The sequence below is a fragment of the Pan paniscus genome, chromosome 18, assembly GCF_029289425.2.
Source record: "Pan paniscus chromosome 18, NHGRI_mPanPan1-v2.0_pri, whole genome shotgun sequence".
NCBI classification, from domain to species: domain Eukaryota; kingdom Metazoa; phylum Chordata; class Mammalia; order Primates; family Hominidae; genus Pan; species Pan paniscus.
The window spans coordinates 78,722,476-78,740,003 of record NC_073267.2 but is presented as its reverse complement, the minus strand read 5'-3'; the positions used below and the strand labels follow the sequence as shown (position 1 = coordinate 78,740,003).

Below are 17,528 nucleotides of genomic sequence, written 5' to 3'. Positions count from 1 at the left end.
TTGCAGTGAGCTGAGATGGTGCCTCTGCACTCCAGCCTGAGCAACAGAGCGAGACACTGTCTCAAAAAAAAAAAAAAAAAAAAAAAAAGTCTATACCATCTGAGTCTCTTTCAATGAAAAATTAAAGCTTCCAATTTTTCTAAGTGTAAGGTGTAACTTTTTTTTTTCATTTTTAAAATACAGATGGGGTCTCACTAGGTTGACCAGGATGATCTTGAACTCCTGGCCTCAAGTGATCCTACTGCCTCTGCCTTCCAAAGTGCTGAGATTACAGGAATGACCAACCACACCTGCCTAGGTGTAACATTTTACATGCATGACAGATTAAATTCAAAAATACACTGCTCAACTTTCTCATCTATTTCATTAAGTTTACTTTCCATGACACATTCAAGATAATTTACAAATTTTAAAGCAAGAGGGTCCGAACACAGCAAAAAGAAAAATGTAGAAAAACCAAAGCAAAAAGAAAATTGCATTTCACATATTCTCAACTAATTATAGCATTCTAGCAATGTCTTGGGGGTCAGAAATAAAGCCAAGTTTGAATTTTATATTTCTTTTATTATTTTAAAAGGCAAATCTATGATACCATAATCACTAGCACTTTGTTCATATATAAAATTATTTCACGAGTTTTGTTTTTACACTAAAATCTAACACAAATTTTATTAAGGAATCAGTGCATTTTCCTCAGAAAGACCCTTAAATAAAGTAACCAAATCAATTGTATTTCTCCAGGCACAAAATATTAAACATAACTGACCATACCATCATTTCTCCAAAGGAATTCAAAAGCTCTTTTCTCTAATCTAGAAAAAAGAACCTTTAAAGGAAGAATATGTTCTCATTCCATGTGACCAGATATAGTATACTGTTTATAAACTACAATTTTTCTTCACAAACCCCAGAGACAGCAGACAGTTACATGGCTTAAGTGGTTTACAACAAAGCTGAACAGTATGAGGGTAACACACTCCAAATTATTTCACTTTTCCACTGATAACCATTCTTCTCCTGTCCCTGGATAGAAATCTCAGGACTAATTCACTATATCCAATCAACCACTGTATCCCATCATTTCTTTCTTTAAAACAGTGTCTCTCAATTTTTCCACGCCAGTGCTTCTACAGGATCAAACACCTGTGCCAGCAACAAAAACTCACTGCATAAGATTCTCTGTAAGTATCAAATTTTTGGATGCACAGGCAGTTGGAAGGAGACTATCTAGGTAGGAAAAACTTCTCAGTGGACTCTGCTATGTCCCCTGACAAGCATCAACTGCTTTGAAGTATCTCTTCAATTGAATCCTCCTCTCTATTCCCACTGCCACTACCACCACCGGCTCCAAAGGTGATCACCTCTGGCTTGGATTACTTTTCACTACAACAGCTGCTGTTTTTCCCACCTTCGGTCTTTCCTCTTTGCACTGCATCCAGTGCTTCCACTGCTGTCAACCCAAAATTCTGTTCCCATCACATCACTTCCTGGATCAAAAATGAATTGCATCAGTTTCCCACCTCTTCTATCTCTTCAACCTCTCACTCTTTCTGTTGGTTGGGCTTTTCTCTTGCTATACAAATCTGTCCCAATTATTTTCCCATTTAAAACAAAACAAGGCCAGGTGCGGTGGCTCATGCCTGTAATCCCAGCACTTTGGGAGGCTGAGGCAGGCAGATCACGAGGTCAGGAGATCGAGACTATCCTGGCTAACACAGTGAAACCCCATCTCTACTAAAAAATACAAAAAATTGGCCGGGCATGGTGGCGGGCGCCTGTAGTCCCAGCTACTTGGGAGGCTGAGGCAGCAGAATGGCGTGAACCCGGTAGGCGGAGCTTGCAGTGAGCTGAGATCGCACCACTGCACTCCAGCCTGGGCAACAGAGTGAGACTCTGTCTCAAAAACAAAACAAAATAAAAAAAACCAGTAAATAAAACCTTTCTTGGACATTTCATTCAACTTTACTTACTGGCTTTGCTTTTTTTTTTTTTTTTTTTTGAGACAGGATCTTGCTCTGTTGTCCAGGCTGGAGTACAGTGGCACAATCACCACTGTAGCCTCGACCTCCTGGGCTCAAGAATCCTCCCACCTCAGCCTCTGAGTAGCTGGGACTACAGGTGCATGCCACCACACCCAGCTAATTCTTGCATTTTCTGTAGAGATGGGGTCTTGCCATGTTGCCCAGGCTGGTCTGAAACTCCTGGCCTCAAGTGATCCTCCCACCTCAGCCTCCCAAAGTGCTTGGATTACAGGTGTGAGCCACTATGCCTAGCCGCCTTTGCCTCTTTCATTTTGCTGAGAAACTTTTTAAAAGCATAGTCTAGACCAGGCATGGTGGTCCACACCTGTAATCCCAGCACTTTAGGAGGCTGAGGCGGGCAGATTACGAGGTCAAGAGATTGAGACCATCCTGGCCAACATAGTGAAACCCCATCTCTACTAAAAATACAAAAAAATTAACTGGATGTGGTGGCACACACCTGTAGTCCCAGCTACTCAGGAGGCTGAGGCAGGAGAATTGCTTGAACCCAAGACGCAGAGGTTGCAGTGAGCCAAGATCGTGGCACTGCACTCCAGCCTGGCGACAGAGTAAGACTCCATCTCAAAAAAAAAAAAAAAAAAAAAAAAAGCATAGTCTACTCACTGCCTTCTGCTCCTGTCACTTTGCTGAAACTGCTCTTATGAGGACTCCAATGGTCTTGTATGCTAATGATCAAACCTAATGGACTTTTTAGCTCTCAACTTTCTTCGCATCTGTAATATCTGAAGATGCTGATCACCCCCACCTCCTCGAAATTCTTGTCTGTCTGACTACCACTGCACACTTTTCTCCAGATTGTCCTCTTACCTCCTGGACCATTCCTTTCCAGATTCTTCTTCCTTCACCCTGGCTCTAAATGTAGGGGTTCTGCAGGATTCCATCCTGATTCTACTTCTCAATTTGCACTACTCTCCATTTTTTTTTTTTTTTTTTTTTGAGATGGAGTCTCGCTCTGTTGCCCAGGCTGGAGTGCAGTGGTGTGATCTTGGCTCACTGCAATCTCCACCTCCTGGGTTCATGCCATTCTCCTGCCTCAGCCTCCCGAGTAGCTGGGACTACAGGCGCCCGCCACCACGCCCAGCTAATTTTTTTGTATTTTTAGTAGAGACAGGGTTTCACCCTGTTAGCCAGGTTGGTCTTGATCTCCTGACCTCGTGATCTGCCTGCCTCAGCCTCCCAAAGTGCTGGGATTACAGGCATGAGCCACCACACCTGGCCTACTCTCTCAATGATTTCATCCACACTCACGCGTCAATTACCACTTCTACCCTGATATCTCGTAAATCTTCATCTCAGTTGACATTTCTCTTGATTACAGTCCTAAACATCCAGCCGGCTACTGACCTTTTCCACCAAGATGTCATGCAGGTAATTCAAATTCAACTTGCCCCAAACTAAACTTATCTTCACTCAGAAAACTAGCTTGCCTTCTGTTCATTTCAGTTTCATAGTTATCCACCTTCTCAAGTCAGAAATCCAGGAGTTAGCCTCCATTTCTTTCTCTTAAGACCTCAAACATTTAGGCCTGTTGTTTCTATCTCACTATTTCTCCGCTTCATACTATCCTATCCAGTCTCACTATACTTATGGTGTCACATAGCCTCCTAACTGCTTTCCCTTACCTCGTATCTGGAGCTCCTATACTCCATCTGCCACTCTCAACTTTCTAAAACATTTTCCCTCATTTAAAGCACTTTGGCAGCACCCTGTGGCCTAAAAGTTTTTCAGAGCACATGTACATCAGTAAAAATTTGAGTATATGCCCTCAATCTATGAATATTAATGCATATATACTATAAACCATATATAAAATACAGAAACCAAGAAAGACTGAGATACAGAAAAATATATAAGATATAAACATAACCCAGATGAAGTCATTATATCATTAGCTACTATATGACACAAAGTACAATACATTCTTAAGGTGAAATTCATTATCGATGATAATGTGTATATATATCCATATTTCAAATAGTCTTCTTGACAATTTCATTTTTTAGGCTGACTCCTTGACAGATGTAATTACCTTGAAATGTGACAAAGAGCTCCCACCAGGAGGAGAAATGTCAGTTCTACCTTTTTGTTATTGTTTGCAGTGTTACAGTTATCTTTAATCTACTATTTCTTTGAGCAAATCTCTAAGCCACTTGTTCATTTTGTGAAGATTAATGTAATTAAATGCAGATAATATAAATCCACTCAACCAGGCTCAAGTAAACTGCAATAAGTTGCATTCTGATAACGGCAGCCAAACTAGTAAGGTCACCACTGTCAATTCCTTGGCTTTATGAAGCTTCTGTTCCTGTCACTTTGCTGAAATTGCTCTTATGAAGACTCCAACAGTCATAAGACATCAGCTTGTATATCCAGTATGTAATGGCACTGTCTTAAAAGACTAAGAGAACCAGTGTTATCTATATATTAAATATTAATAAAGCTCAATTTCTTTTTTTCAAGTTGAAAAAGTAAATATAAACCTCATTTAGAGACAATTGCTTAGCACTACATACAAGGCTCTCGATGACCTGGCCTCTGCCCACCTTTCCAGACTGCTCTTCTGGCACACACTTCCTGTACCTTACCACACTTTACTTCTCTCAACAAACCTGCTACTTATCATTTTCTTACCTTCGACATGCTGTCTCCTTTACACTCCTACCTCCAGTGCCCTGTGTTCTCACCTCTATTAAAGCGTCTATCACAACCTGCAATAACTGTTCCTTACTAGCCTAAAAGGGCAGGGATTACTCCCAATTTGGAATTCCCAGCATCTACCACAACACTTTTGCAGCAGGTACTTAATAAATGTTGGGGCCGGGCGTGGTGGCTCATTCCTGTAATCCCAGCACTTTCGGAGGCCGAGGTGGGTGGATCACGAGGTCAGGAGTTCGAGACCAGTCTGGCCAAGATGGTGAAACTCCAACTCTAATAAAAATACAAAAATTAACCCAGTGCAGTGCGGTGGCAGGTGCCTGTGATCCCAGCTACTCAGGAGGCTGAGGCAGGAGAAGCACTTGAACCCGGGAGGCGGAGGTTGCAGTAAGCCAAGATAGCGCCACTGCACTCCGGCCTGGGTGACAGAGCAAGAGTTCGTCTAAAAATAAATAAATAAATAAAACTAAATAAATAAATAAATGTTGACAGAATGAAAATGGTCTAAATTCCTCTGGTTGGCTTTCAATAACTTGCATAATCTGGCTTCAATCTATCTACCCAACTTTATTTTCTTCCCTCAAGTCCATACCAATTAGCCATTCCCCTCACTTTGTATCATATGTCATGCTCATTTTGGCTTTTGTTCAGGCCATCCCCTCAACTTGAACTGACTTCAGTCTACAGAGAAGTAGCCTGTCCCTCAAGCCTGAGATCAAATCTCCTTTCCCTAGGAAGTCATATTCAATTCTTTCATCCCCCAATTAATCATTCCCTTTAGTGAACTCTTGAAGAGTGAGTTTTACACTTTAGCACTTTAGCAACTATTTTCTATGGGGTAGTTTTTCTTTTCTTTTCTTTTCTTTTTTGAAGACAGGGTCTTGCTCTGTCACCCAGGATGGAGTACAGTGGTGCAATCTGCAACCTCCGCCTCCTGGGTTCAAGTGATTCTCCTGCCTCAGCCTCCCGAGCAGCTGGGATCACAGGTGCACGCCTCCACGCCTGACTAATTTTTGTATTTTTAGTAGAGATGGGGTTTCACCATATTGGCCAGGCTGGTCTCGAACTCCTGACCTTGTGATCCACCCGCCTCGGCCTCCCAAAGTGCTGGGATTACAGGTGTGAGCCACCGTACCCGGCCAATGGGGTACTTTTCTTTCCCTAGTTTCTCTCTAATGATTTGATGCCAAGGACCATCTTCATTTTACTTTGCACATTGATCTCTCACAGCACGCTACAACATAACAAGACACAGGAGATGCTAAAGATATGACTGATTAGTTGTACGTAGCCCAGTCCAGGGGAGGAAGCACTGGACTGGGTTTTAGTACAACTTCTACCAACTAATTTGTCAGGTGACCTTAATCATGTCACTTAAACTCTGGGTGTTCATTCCTTATCTATAAGATCAGACATTACCAACTTTAAACAATCCAGATAAGGTATTTCTTCTAGTCCAAATGAAAAATTAAAAATTTTCCCTAAAAATCAAGAGAAATTCTGAGACCTTCAGTAACTCATTTAACTTTGGTGAAACTCAGTTTTAATCATTTATACAACAAATATAAACAGCCTATCTCAGAGGACTGAATAAAAATCCAAAGAGAAGATATAGATATAGATAGGCCAGGTGCATTGGCTCATGCCTATAATCCCAACTCTTCGAGAGGCTATGACGGGAGGATTGCTTGAGCCCAGGAGCTCCAGACCAGCCTGGGCAACATAGTGAGACCCTGTCTCTACAAAAACAAAAAATAAAAATAAAAACATTAGCTAGGCTGGGTGCAGTGGCTCACACCTGTAATCCCAACACTTTGGGAGGCTGAGGTGGGCAGATCACAAGGTCAGGAGATCAAGACCAACCTGGTTAAGATGGTGAAACCCCGTCTCTACTAAAAATACAAAAAAAAAATTAGCTGGGCATGGTGGCATGCACCTGTAGTCCCAGCTACTCAGGAGGCTGAGGCAGGAGAATCACTTGAACCTGGGAGGCAGAGGTTGCAGTGAGCTGAGATCACGCCATTGCACTCCGACAGAGTGTACTGTGACAGAGCAAGACTCCGTCTCAAAAAAAAAAAAACAAAAAATTAGCCGGCATGGCAGTGCACACCTGTAGTCCTGCTACTTAGGAGGCTGAGGTGGGAGGATCGCTTGAGCCCAAGAGGTTGAGGCTGCAGTGAACTGTGATCACGCCACTACACTCCAGTTTGGGCAACGGAGAGAGGCCCTGTCTCAAAATAAATAAAATGCATAATTTTAAAATCCTGATTAAAATGTAAGACATTATTATACTATTTAGTGGAAGATGCAAGCAAGCAGCATTATTTGTTGTCCAGTTGGTTACCACAGTGTACTAACCTAGCCAGGAACACTGATTGGATCCTCGAATAGTCAGTTGAGAACAGCAAAACACTGTTCTACTGCACTCCAGCTAAGCAACAGAGCGAGACTCTGTCTCAAATATTTTATTTACTTATTTATTTATTTATTGGCAGCGTTTCTGTTCACCCAGGCTGGAATGCAGTGGTGCAATCATGGCTCCCTGCAGCCTCAACCTCCTGGGGTCATGTGATCCACCTCAGCCTCTCAAGTAGCTGGGACTACAATTGCGCCACTACACCCAGCTAATTGTTTTATCTATTTTTTTTTTGAAGTTTTTGTACAGATAGGGTCTTGCTATGTTGCCCAGGCTTGTCTCGAACTCAGCCTCAAATGATCTTCCTGCTTTGGTCTCCCAAAGTGCTGGATTACAGGCATGAGCCACCACACTTGGTTTTTCTTTTTTTCTCTTTTCTTTTCTTTCTTTCTTTCTTTTTTTTTTAAAGCTAGTCAAGTGAAGCAGTGAGAGTGGAGAAGGAACAAATAATCTGTAACTAGTTGTGATCAATTAGTTGTAAACACCACTGCACTCGGACCAGCGCAAACTCATTCTTAACCTAATCACCTAAAATAATTCTTATCATCTATTCTTCTTCAGGTAAAAATGGAGCCCTGGATGTTATTTTAACGACTTGCCATCCTTCCTGCTTTGAGAGTGTCTTTGTTAACTCGTGGCATACCTTCGTGACCCGGTCCTACCTTCCTCATTCAGACCTGTGCTGTTCATTGCTATATTCCCAGTCCCTTAAAAAGTACTCAACACGTGAATTGCAAAATGAATTAACAACTTTGAGGGAGGTGTTATTATCATCCTGGCTTTACAGATGAGGAAACTAAGGTTTAGCAAGATTAAGTAACTTGCCTAGGGGTTACAAACCACTAGCCAGAAACAAACCCACATCTGACCACAAAGTCCTTGCTTCTACTCTACCCTACTGGCTAGAATAACTTTTTAATGTCTTGCACTTCTGTGTCTTTACTGGTGGCAGCTCTCTTCTAAAGGGGAAGCTCAATTTAAGCTTCATCAACCTGGGCATCCTCAACCTCTGATTCCCATGATGGACCTATATAGACCTCTCTCTCCTTTGGGTTGTGCAAACTTCTATTAAAACAGCACTTCTAGCCCTCTGCTGTACTTATTTACTTCTCCGTTTCCCCACATCTCAACTCTAAACTTCCTGAGGACAGGAATCAGGTATCTTCAAGTGCCTCTGGCATGAGTTAAGAGTTAAGTAAATATCTGATGAATGAATAAATAACTCCTGCAAATCCCTGAGATAAAAAGGAAACTTTTAACTCAATTCCCTAACCACAGGCAACCAAAGACTATAGCTTTCCCTGGTGTGGGATTGGCAAAAGTGTGCCTGAAATTCCCTGCCCACACCACAAAAAAGCATCACTGTGAGATGATACGGCAGTTTTTCAAGTTTTCAGACATCTAATGGAAGGACAACATGGTACAGCCTGAAAACTTTAAAGACTAAACTTAAAATCTGTCTTTTAAAAGTGGCCTACCTGGATGGGACACCAGCTCTCAATTTTAAATAATGTTTGACTGGTTCAATTAAATCATTGTTTTCAGTGGTTTTACATATTTTGAGTAATTTTATTTTTACACTCAGTGGCTTGAAAATGCAACGTCGTAAATCTACTATATTGACTTCCTCACTACTTATAAGAACAAAAACTGCTTGTCTTGTACAAAGTGGGAAAATAAAGTAGAACCTGCGTGTTAGGTAAAAAGGCATTCAATAAACATGTTATTATGCTGCCATCTTTCTAAAAGCACACGTGGCCTATTTTAGCCCAATAAAGACTGGGAAGCATTTACTACAAGGTTTTCATTTTACTGGTCTGAATACTAGGTTCAAACTATACCTATACAAAAAGTAGGTTGTTTGTTTGTTTTTGAGATGGAGTCTTGCTCTGTCATCTAGGCTGGGCATCCATGCTGGAGTGCAGTGGTGAGATCTTGGCTCACTGCAGCCTCCACCTCTGAGGTTCAAACGATTCTCCTGCCTCAGCCTCCCTAGGAGCTGGGATTACAGGCATCTGCCACCACGCCTGGCTAATTTTCGTATTTTTAGTAGAGACGAGGTTTCGTCATGTTCTCCTGACCTCAGGTGATCTGCCCACCTTGGCCTCCCAAAGTGCTGGGATTATAGGCATGAGCCACCACACCTGGCCAAAAGTTTTTTTTTTTTTTTTTCTAAATATGGTGTACAAGGTTCAACTGTCTGCCCATCACAACTGAGGACTACATAAATAGTACTAAATTCAATATTCTGGATATAAGAATTTATAACCAAATGCTTAGCTAGACCAACTTCAAGGTACACGTTTAGAGTAACAGTTTTTTTTGGACACACACCCAAACCACAATCTATAATTTTACTCCTTCTATTAACACTAATTTCCGAGCAATGTCTAGCCCCACCTAGACATGCAATATAAATAAGGTTTATAAATAGGATATTATAAAGGTGGGACACTGGAACTTCACAACTGGTGTACATGAAATCATTTCTGGTAAATCAGTATTTTTCCAAATATTCACAAGCTGATTTATAAGAAAGTGAAAATCCATTGTGCCAAGTTGGACTTCTGGCCTCTCGGTTTGACGATTGGTCCTTCTTCACCAGCAGCCCCCAGCCCTTCCCTTCTGTCCTTCCTCTGCCAGGAATACCCTGACTCATCCCTGCCTGCCTATGTCCATCACTTCCTTGGAGACCTGGCTCAAGATTCAGCTTCGGGAAAAAGTCCTCCCTGGCTAATTCCATCTCCACTAACTATTTTCTAACTTTGCATTCCTTTGGCATTTAAATATAGTTTGCACGACGTAATCACCAACTTCATTCCTTTCCTCCCTATAAGTTGTTTTGCATTTTTCTATCATTTCTCCAACTAGAGACCAAGTAGGGACAGCATCTTCTTTTATATTCTTTTCAACACAGCTAGCCATAATCACCAGTGAAAGAAAGCTGACCGCTCAAAAATTTCTAAGAAAGCAGCTGACTTTTCGTTTATAATTTACAATACTCTATCACCTCCAACATGCATGAGTCCTTAGAGGAGAGGAATTTTATTTTTGCCTTAGTTCAAATTCATCATGAAAGATCCAACTTACAGATCACATACATATAACTTAACGTAAAGAATAATCCTGGTTATTGAAACCTATCTTGTGATTTGCCATTTCAAGTTTCTTACAAAAACCCCAAGAGTCTTGAAGCAGCGCGCCTGTGAGTGGTAGGAAGCTGGCAGCAGACTTGCAAAAGGGGCAAAACTCTAGTTGGCAGTAAATGTTCAAACACGTGAGCCTCCACTGTTAAACAAGGTTCATTAACCACACAGACTTGCTGTTTCAGCTTTCTGGCTTCAATGAAATGCTATGATCTCCTTTGGTTATTGTTGAGAGCCAATGATGGGTTAAATTCCCATAAATTAACCAGCGCTTTGGTGGTTTGCCCGAGCATACCGCTGGCATCGGTGAGGATGGACTTTTTTTTTTTTTTAATAGACCCGCCCGCCCCGAGGAGCCAGAGGTGAGTGAGTTAAGCGCCAACCCGGCACTTCTCAGCGGGCAAACGGAGACAGACCCACTCGAGCCGTTCGCTCTCCCTCAAGTTCTTAGTGTCAGCTTATCGGGCCGAGGTGGGGCTTCATAGGCAGCTGCTTTTTACTCAATCTCAGCCGAGTCTTCCCTAGGGGCTGCAAGCCACACTTCGGCGGCTGCCCAACTTTTCCTGCAAGAAGCATCCGTTTTTCCACACTGAAAGCTCCAGAAACCCGGGTTTGGAGAGAGACGGGGAGAGAACCGGCTCGCCCCGCCGGCGGGGCAGGAACAAAGTGAGCTCCCGCGAGCCCAGGCCGCCGCGGCCCGCCCACCCTCCCGCCCGGCCCCGCTCACCCTCCCGCCCGGCCCCGCTCACCCTCCAGCAGCACCTCCTTGCCCGCGCGCTTCAGCGCCTGCACGGCCTGGTCGTGGGTGGCCTGGCGCAGGTCGGTGCCGTTCACCGACAGGATGGCGTCGCCCAGCCGCAGCGCCCGGCTCTGGTCGGCAGCCAGCCCCGGGAAGATCTTGGAGATGAGGATCGGCATCCGGTTCTCGCGGCCGCCCTTGATGCTGATGCCCAGGCCGCCCGCCTCTTGCTTCACCACCCGCACCCGGCGCACGGGCGGCGACGCGCCCGCCTCACCCGCGGGGCCCCGAGGCGGCGCCGGCGGGCTCGGGGGCCCCAGGCCGCGGCTTGGGCTCCCGGGCAGCGAGTCGCCCGCGCCGCCGCCGTTTGGGAGGCCGTTGAAGGCGGCGGCCGCGGGTCCCAGAGCGGGCTCCAGCTCGGCCGCGGAGGCGTCGCCCGTCAGGCTCAGGCTCTCCCCGCTCAGCTCGGCCACCACTCGGACCCAGCGCTCCCTCAGGAGCAGCTCCACCAGCCCCGCTTTGGTGGCCCGCGTCCACACCGCCATGGCCGGCCCCGCTCCAGCCGCCGCAGTCGCCGCAGCTACCCTCATTCCAGTCAGGCAGCCTCGGCGCTTCCCTCTTCCCGCCCGGAGGGGCGGGCCCGGCCCCTCCCCCGCACGATTCATTATTCATGAGGCCACGCCTGTCTCCGGAGGGGCGGGGCCGGCGCAGCCGCTTCCGGGAGGTGCAGAAGTTGTCCGATCCCTCGCCTCTCGCCGGACGTGGGCAACCCGAATGCGGTGGGACTGCATTTCTCCTCATCCTTCCATTGGCTCCCCACGGACCCCCCAGAAACTCCTGACCTCTACCGTGCAATTCACGGGAGCTGCCCGGGCACGGAAAGCAAAATCAGCTTGGAGAAACACTTCGCAAGCCTGCAAGACCCGGTGGCACGTTCATTCTTGCATTGATTGGTTCGTACCCTCTGTACTGAGCGCTTAGCCCTGTACTCCGGCTCCTTTTGAGGCCCTGTACTTAAGCTCAATAGTACCAACAACAGCTGAGAGTTTGCGGTCTAGTGGGGAAGGAAAATGCAGAACCAACCAACTAGGTGTGATACTATGTGGTTAAGTGACATGCAGAAGACGTCCCCAGAACAGCATAAAAGGAACATTTGGTTAGGCCTGGGGTCAGCTTCACAGAGGTAACAACGGACGGTGAACAGCTCAAGCAAAGGTCCCACAGCATGATCCAAGCCTTTGTCAATGTTTTGTAATCTCGTTTACTTGCCTGTAATTCAAGAGGGAACCATGTCTTCTTAAACCCTGAAGCCACAATTGGCAGGCCTCAAGGATATTTGCAGAATGATGGTGTCTTAGGGTTCTTCAGAGAAACCAACCAATAGGATATATAGAGATATATAAATTTATTATTATTACAAGGGACTGGCCACGAGATTATGGATGCTGAGAAGTCCCACGATCTGCCACCTGCAAACTGGAGGCCCAGGAAAGTTGGTGGTGCACTTCCAATCCAATCCCAAAGGCCTGAGACCCAGAATCAGTGGTATAAACCTGAGATTGAAAGTCTGGGCCGGGCGCGGTGGCTCAAGCCTTTAATCCCAGCACTTTGAGAGGCTGAGGTGGGCGGATCACCTGAGGTCACGAGTTCGAGACAAGCCTGACCAACATGGAGAAACCCCATCTCTACTAAAAATACAAAAAATTAGCCGGGCGTGGTGGCACACGCCTGTAATCCCAGCTACTTGGGAGGCTGAGGCAGGAGAATTGCTTGAACCTGGGAGGCAGAGATTGCGGTGAGCTGAGATGGCACCATTGCACTCCAGCCTGGGCAACAAGAGCAAAACTCTGCCTCAAAAAAAAAAAAGAAAGAAAGAAAGAAAAAGAAAGTCTGGGCCGGGTGCAGTGGCTTACACCTGTAATCCCAGCACTTTGGGAGGCCGAGGCGGTGGATCACCTGGGGTCAAGAGTTATAGACCAGTCTGGCCAACATGGGGAAACCCCGTCTCTACTAAAAATACAAAAAATTAGCCAGGTGTGGTGGCAGGCGCCTGCAATCCCAGCTACTCAGGAGGCTGAGGCAGGAGAATCGCTTGAATCCGGGAGGCAGAGGTTGCAGTGAGCCAAGATTGCACCACTGCACTCCAGCCTGGGCAACAAGAGCAAAACTCCATCTCCAAAAAAAAAAAAAAAAAGTCTGAGAAGGGGGCCACACGCGGTGACTCACGCTTGTAATCCCAGCACTTTGGGAGACCGAGGCAGGCAGATCACTTGAGGTCAGGAGTTCGAGTCCAGCCTGGCCAATGTGGTGAAACCCCCGTCTCTACTAAAAATACAAACATTAGCCAGACATGGTGGTGGGCCCTTATAATTCCAGCTACTCGGGAGGCTGAGGCAGAATTGCTTGAACCCAGGAGGTGGAGGTTGCAGTGAGCTGAGATCGCACCAGTGTACTCCAGCCCGGGTGACAAAGCAAGACCCTGTCTCAAAACAGAAAGTCTGAGAAGGGGGTGAGGGTGGGAGTTGGGGTGGGGGGACAATGATGTAAGTCACCATCCCACTGCCAAGGCCCGAGAGCCAGGTTCACCAAAGTCTGAAGGAAGGAGAAGATGGATGTCCCAGCTCAGGCAGAGAGTGAATTCCCCCTACCTCTGCCTTTTGTTTTGCTCAGGCCCTCAACTGACTGGATGCTGCCTGCCCACATTGGTGAGGGTGATCTTCTTTAGAGTCTACAGTGGAAATGCTAATCTCTTCCTGAAACACTCACACAGGTATACCCAGAGGTTATGTTTTACTAGTTACCTGGGGATCCCTTAGCCCAGTCAAGTTGACACAAAATTAACATCATAGATGGTTACTTAGGAAGATGCCAGAATTCCAATGTGAACAGAGCATAGGGTCAGTGGAAATGGGAGGATATGAGTGTGAAAAGCATCTTTTTTTTTTTTTTTTTTCTGAGACAAGGTGTTTCACTCTTTTTGCCCAGGCTGGAGTGCAATGGCGCGATCTCGGCTCACTGCAACCTCTGCCTCCCGGGTTCAAACGATTCTCCTGCCTCAGACTCCCGAGTAGCTGGGATTACAGGCATGTGCCACCACGCCTGGCTAATTTTGTATTTTTTAGTAGAGACAAGGTTTCTCCATGTTGGCCAGGCTGGTCTCGAACTCCCGACCTCAGGTGATCCGCACGCCTCGGCCTCCCAAAGTGCTGGGATTACAGGCATGAGCCACCACGCCCAGCCGAAAAGCATAACAAAATATCGAAGAGTTTGAACTTGACTTCATAGATTTTTTTTTTTTTTTTTTTTGAGATGGAGTCTCATTCTGTCACCCAGGCTGGAGTGCAGTGGCTTGATCTCAGCTCACTGCAACCTCCACCTCCTAGTTTCAAGCAATTCTCCTGCCTCAGCCTCCCGAGTAGCTGGGATTACAGGCGCGTGCCATCACACCAGCTAATTTTTGTATTTTAGTAAAGGTGGGGTTTCACCATGTTGGTCAGGCTGTTCTTGAACTCCTGACCTCATGATCCACCCGCCTCGGCCTCCCAAAGTGCTGGGATTACAGGCGTGAGCCACCGTGCCTGGCCGCAGATCTGACTTTCTTAGCCTGGAGGCCATGGCCTTTTGTTGGGGCAAGTGTACGTGGGCATTCCCAAAAATTGTATGCAAAATTTGGTCTCTAAGGTATTTTTTTGAAGCCTGTGATTCATCCAATTGGCAGGAAGTTTCCCTGACCAAAGGCCATGAGCCACTGCTGTGCACATTGCAGAGCCTGCAGTGGCTTTTATCCAGACATGAATGATACAACCCACCCACCTCCTCCAGCTTCATGGACTAGAAGAGCTAAGAAAACTGAGGGCCAGAGAGCCAAAGACCAAAGACCATGGCCCAAAGTCCATAGGAAGGAGGCAGAGACAACTCAGGACTACCAGCCTCTGGATCCAGGGCTATTTTCACTATACAGTACCCTTCAGACCTCAAAAATAAGGGTCCAAGCTGGGCACAGTGGCTCATGCCTATAATCCCAAAACTTTGGGAGGGTGAGGCAAGCAGATCATTTGAGGTCAGGAGTTCAAGACCAGCCTGACCAACATGGTGAAACCCCATCTCTACTAAAAATACAAAAAAAAAAAAAAAAAAATTAGCCAGGTGTGGTGGTACACACCCCTATCTCAGCTACTCAGGAGAATGAGGCACAAGAATCTCTTGAACCCAGGAGGCAAAGGTTGCAGTGAGCCGAGATCGCACCACTGCACTACAGCCTGGGCGACAGAGCAAGAGTTTGTCTCAAAAAAAAAAAAAAAAAAAAAAAAAAAATTAAAAAAATAAAAAATAAACTAAGGGTCCAGAAAGCACACTGTTAAGAAAGCAAGTGCTCAGCAAAATCATGAGGTCAAGGTGTCCTCTAACTTTTCTTCAGCAGTAGTAGCAAAAAATCCCTGTGTTTTCATGTGGGCAGGGACAGGAGCAAGCAGAGGGAATGTGCATCAATTCCTGTAAAAGGGGCTGTAAACTTGCTTGCTCATGAAGTGCACGTTGAGGCTCGTAAACCGTGGCCGTGCACCACTCTGTGAATGCATGTTCATGTGCAGGCAGAAACTTCTGAAGAGCCTCCTGTAACAGAAGTTAAAATAATAAATGTAGAGGCTGGGAAGTATCCAGAGCCCAAATGAAGAAAGAATTCAAAATGAGAAAAGTATCTTACCAAAAAAAAAATCATTACAGCAGAATCCTCTTTGCGATTAGTGGAGTCGGATTTTCCAAGCTGCAAATGTCAGCAAAAGCTCAACCCTCCAGCCCTCTCCTAAATCAACTGCAGAGGCCAGCTTGCTGTTCCAGCAGGTCCCAATGTGCTCAAGTGCACCTGCGGTCACAGACATTCTGGCTCTGCTCCAGCTGAGGCGTGAGCCCCCAGAGGCCTGAGTTATGTGAAATTTCTGCTTATTAGAGAGTGTTTCGCAGCTGATTCCTTAGAGTATGAGTGCTATTTTTAACACTTTTGCATTTGTAATCACCCAGGAGTTGGGCACTTGAGGACACCTTTATTAGCAGAAGGGAAGTGCTGGGAATTCTCTGCAAGACTATCAAGACCTTTTTGCCAATAGAGTTGGAGTAAGTCACAGATCTGCTAACTAATAGTGAGGGCACTTACATAAGACAGCAAGTTATATAACAAAATATTTAACCCTGGAAGTAGCTAATGGAGATAGATTGGTATTGGGATTACTTGATAATTTTTCCTTTAAAGATTATTTTCAGGCTGGACACGATGGCTCACGCCTGTAATCCCAGAGCTTTGGGAGGCCGAGGCGGGGGGATCACGAGGTCAGGAGATCCAGACCATCCTGGGCAACATGGTGAAACCCCATCTCTACTAAAAATACAAAAATTAGCTGGGCGTGGTGACATGCACTTGTAGTCCCAGCTACTCAGGAGGCTGAGGCAGGAGAATCACTTGAACCCGGGAGGTGGCGGTTGCAGTGAGCCGAGATCGTGCCACTGCACTCCAGCCTGGGCGACAGAGCAAGACTCCATCTCAAAAAAAAAAAAGATTATTTTTAAATATGTCCATAAAAAAAAAAATCCCCCAACTGTCAAGCTGTATCTGCAAGGCCTTCCATCAGAACCGAAATGAACTTTTCAACATTGCCTTTCATCACTACCTTCAGATGAGCCCAACTCATTCAGTCAATGTCTCCCAATGATGTCTTGCACGTTGTCTAAGTCCTTCTTTCCAGACACCTCCTGCCTCTTCCGGCCAAATTCCCTTACCACCTAGCAAGCTTTCATTTCAGCTTTGCCTGACTCCTCAGTTCATTGGGAATTTTCCTTTGAACAATTTAATTCTGTTCCTGGCTTGTTTGGCCAAGTAGATTATAAACTACAGGAGGGCAGGGACCACCCATCAACTTATATTTATTCCCCACTATTCCAAAAAGATTACCTTGCAGAGAAGGAACTCATTAAACATATGATTGATTGAGATTCAGTGCCTTCTGCGCTATAGTCCTTTCAAATAATTCCTCTGAAGGTTATTGGTTCCTTGCAGAGTGAAAATTACCATCTAGGAAATCTCAAGGAGTCAGTGGAAATCTACTTACTGTGGATAATGAAATCTGAAATAAAAAGAGCGCACATCTGTTTCCACAGTTTCTTAAGGACAGTGAGACAAGCTATGATCACTCTTTGAAGAGTCATGTTACTTTACCTCTAAAAAAAGGAAATGGTGGCCAGGCACAGTGGCTCACACCTGTAATCCCAGCACTTTGGGAGGCCGAGGCGGGCAGATCGCTTGAGGCCAGGAGTTTGTGACCAGCCTGGCCAACATGATGAAACCTTGTCTCTACTAAAAATACAAAAATTAGCCTGGTGTAGGGGTGCATGCCTATAATCCCAGCTACTCAGGAGGCTGAGGGACGAGAATTGCTTGAACTGAGGAGGCAGAGGTTATAGTGAGCTGAGATCATGCCATTGCACTCCAGCCTGGGCAACAGAGTGAGACTCTGTCTCAAAAAATAAATGAAAGGCCGGGC

The 17,528-nt window shown here is 45.5% G+C and overlaps 1 protein-coding gene across 1 annotated transcript in view; it reads right to left on the bottom strand.

The window, feature by feature from the left end:
* SNTB2 (syntrophin beta 2) overlaps positions 1 to 15,917 on the bottom strand; it is a 129,604-nt gene extending 113,687 nt beyond the window's left edge. The window contains exon 1 of the mRNA XM_034940562.3: positions 11,009 to 15,917. Within this exon, the coding sequence (XP_034796453.2) occupies positions 11,009 to 11,663 (655 nt within the window). The 5' untranslated portion in view covers positions 11,664 to 15,917. The remainder of the gene's footprint in view (positions 1 to 11,008) is intronic.
* Positions 15,918 to 17,528: the final 1,611 nt, after the last annotated feature.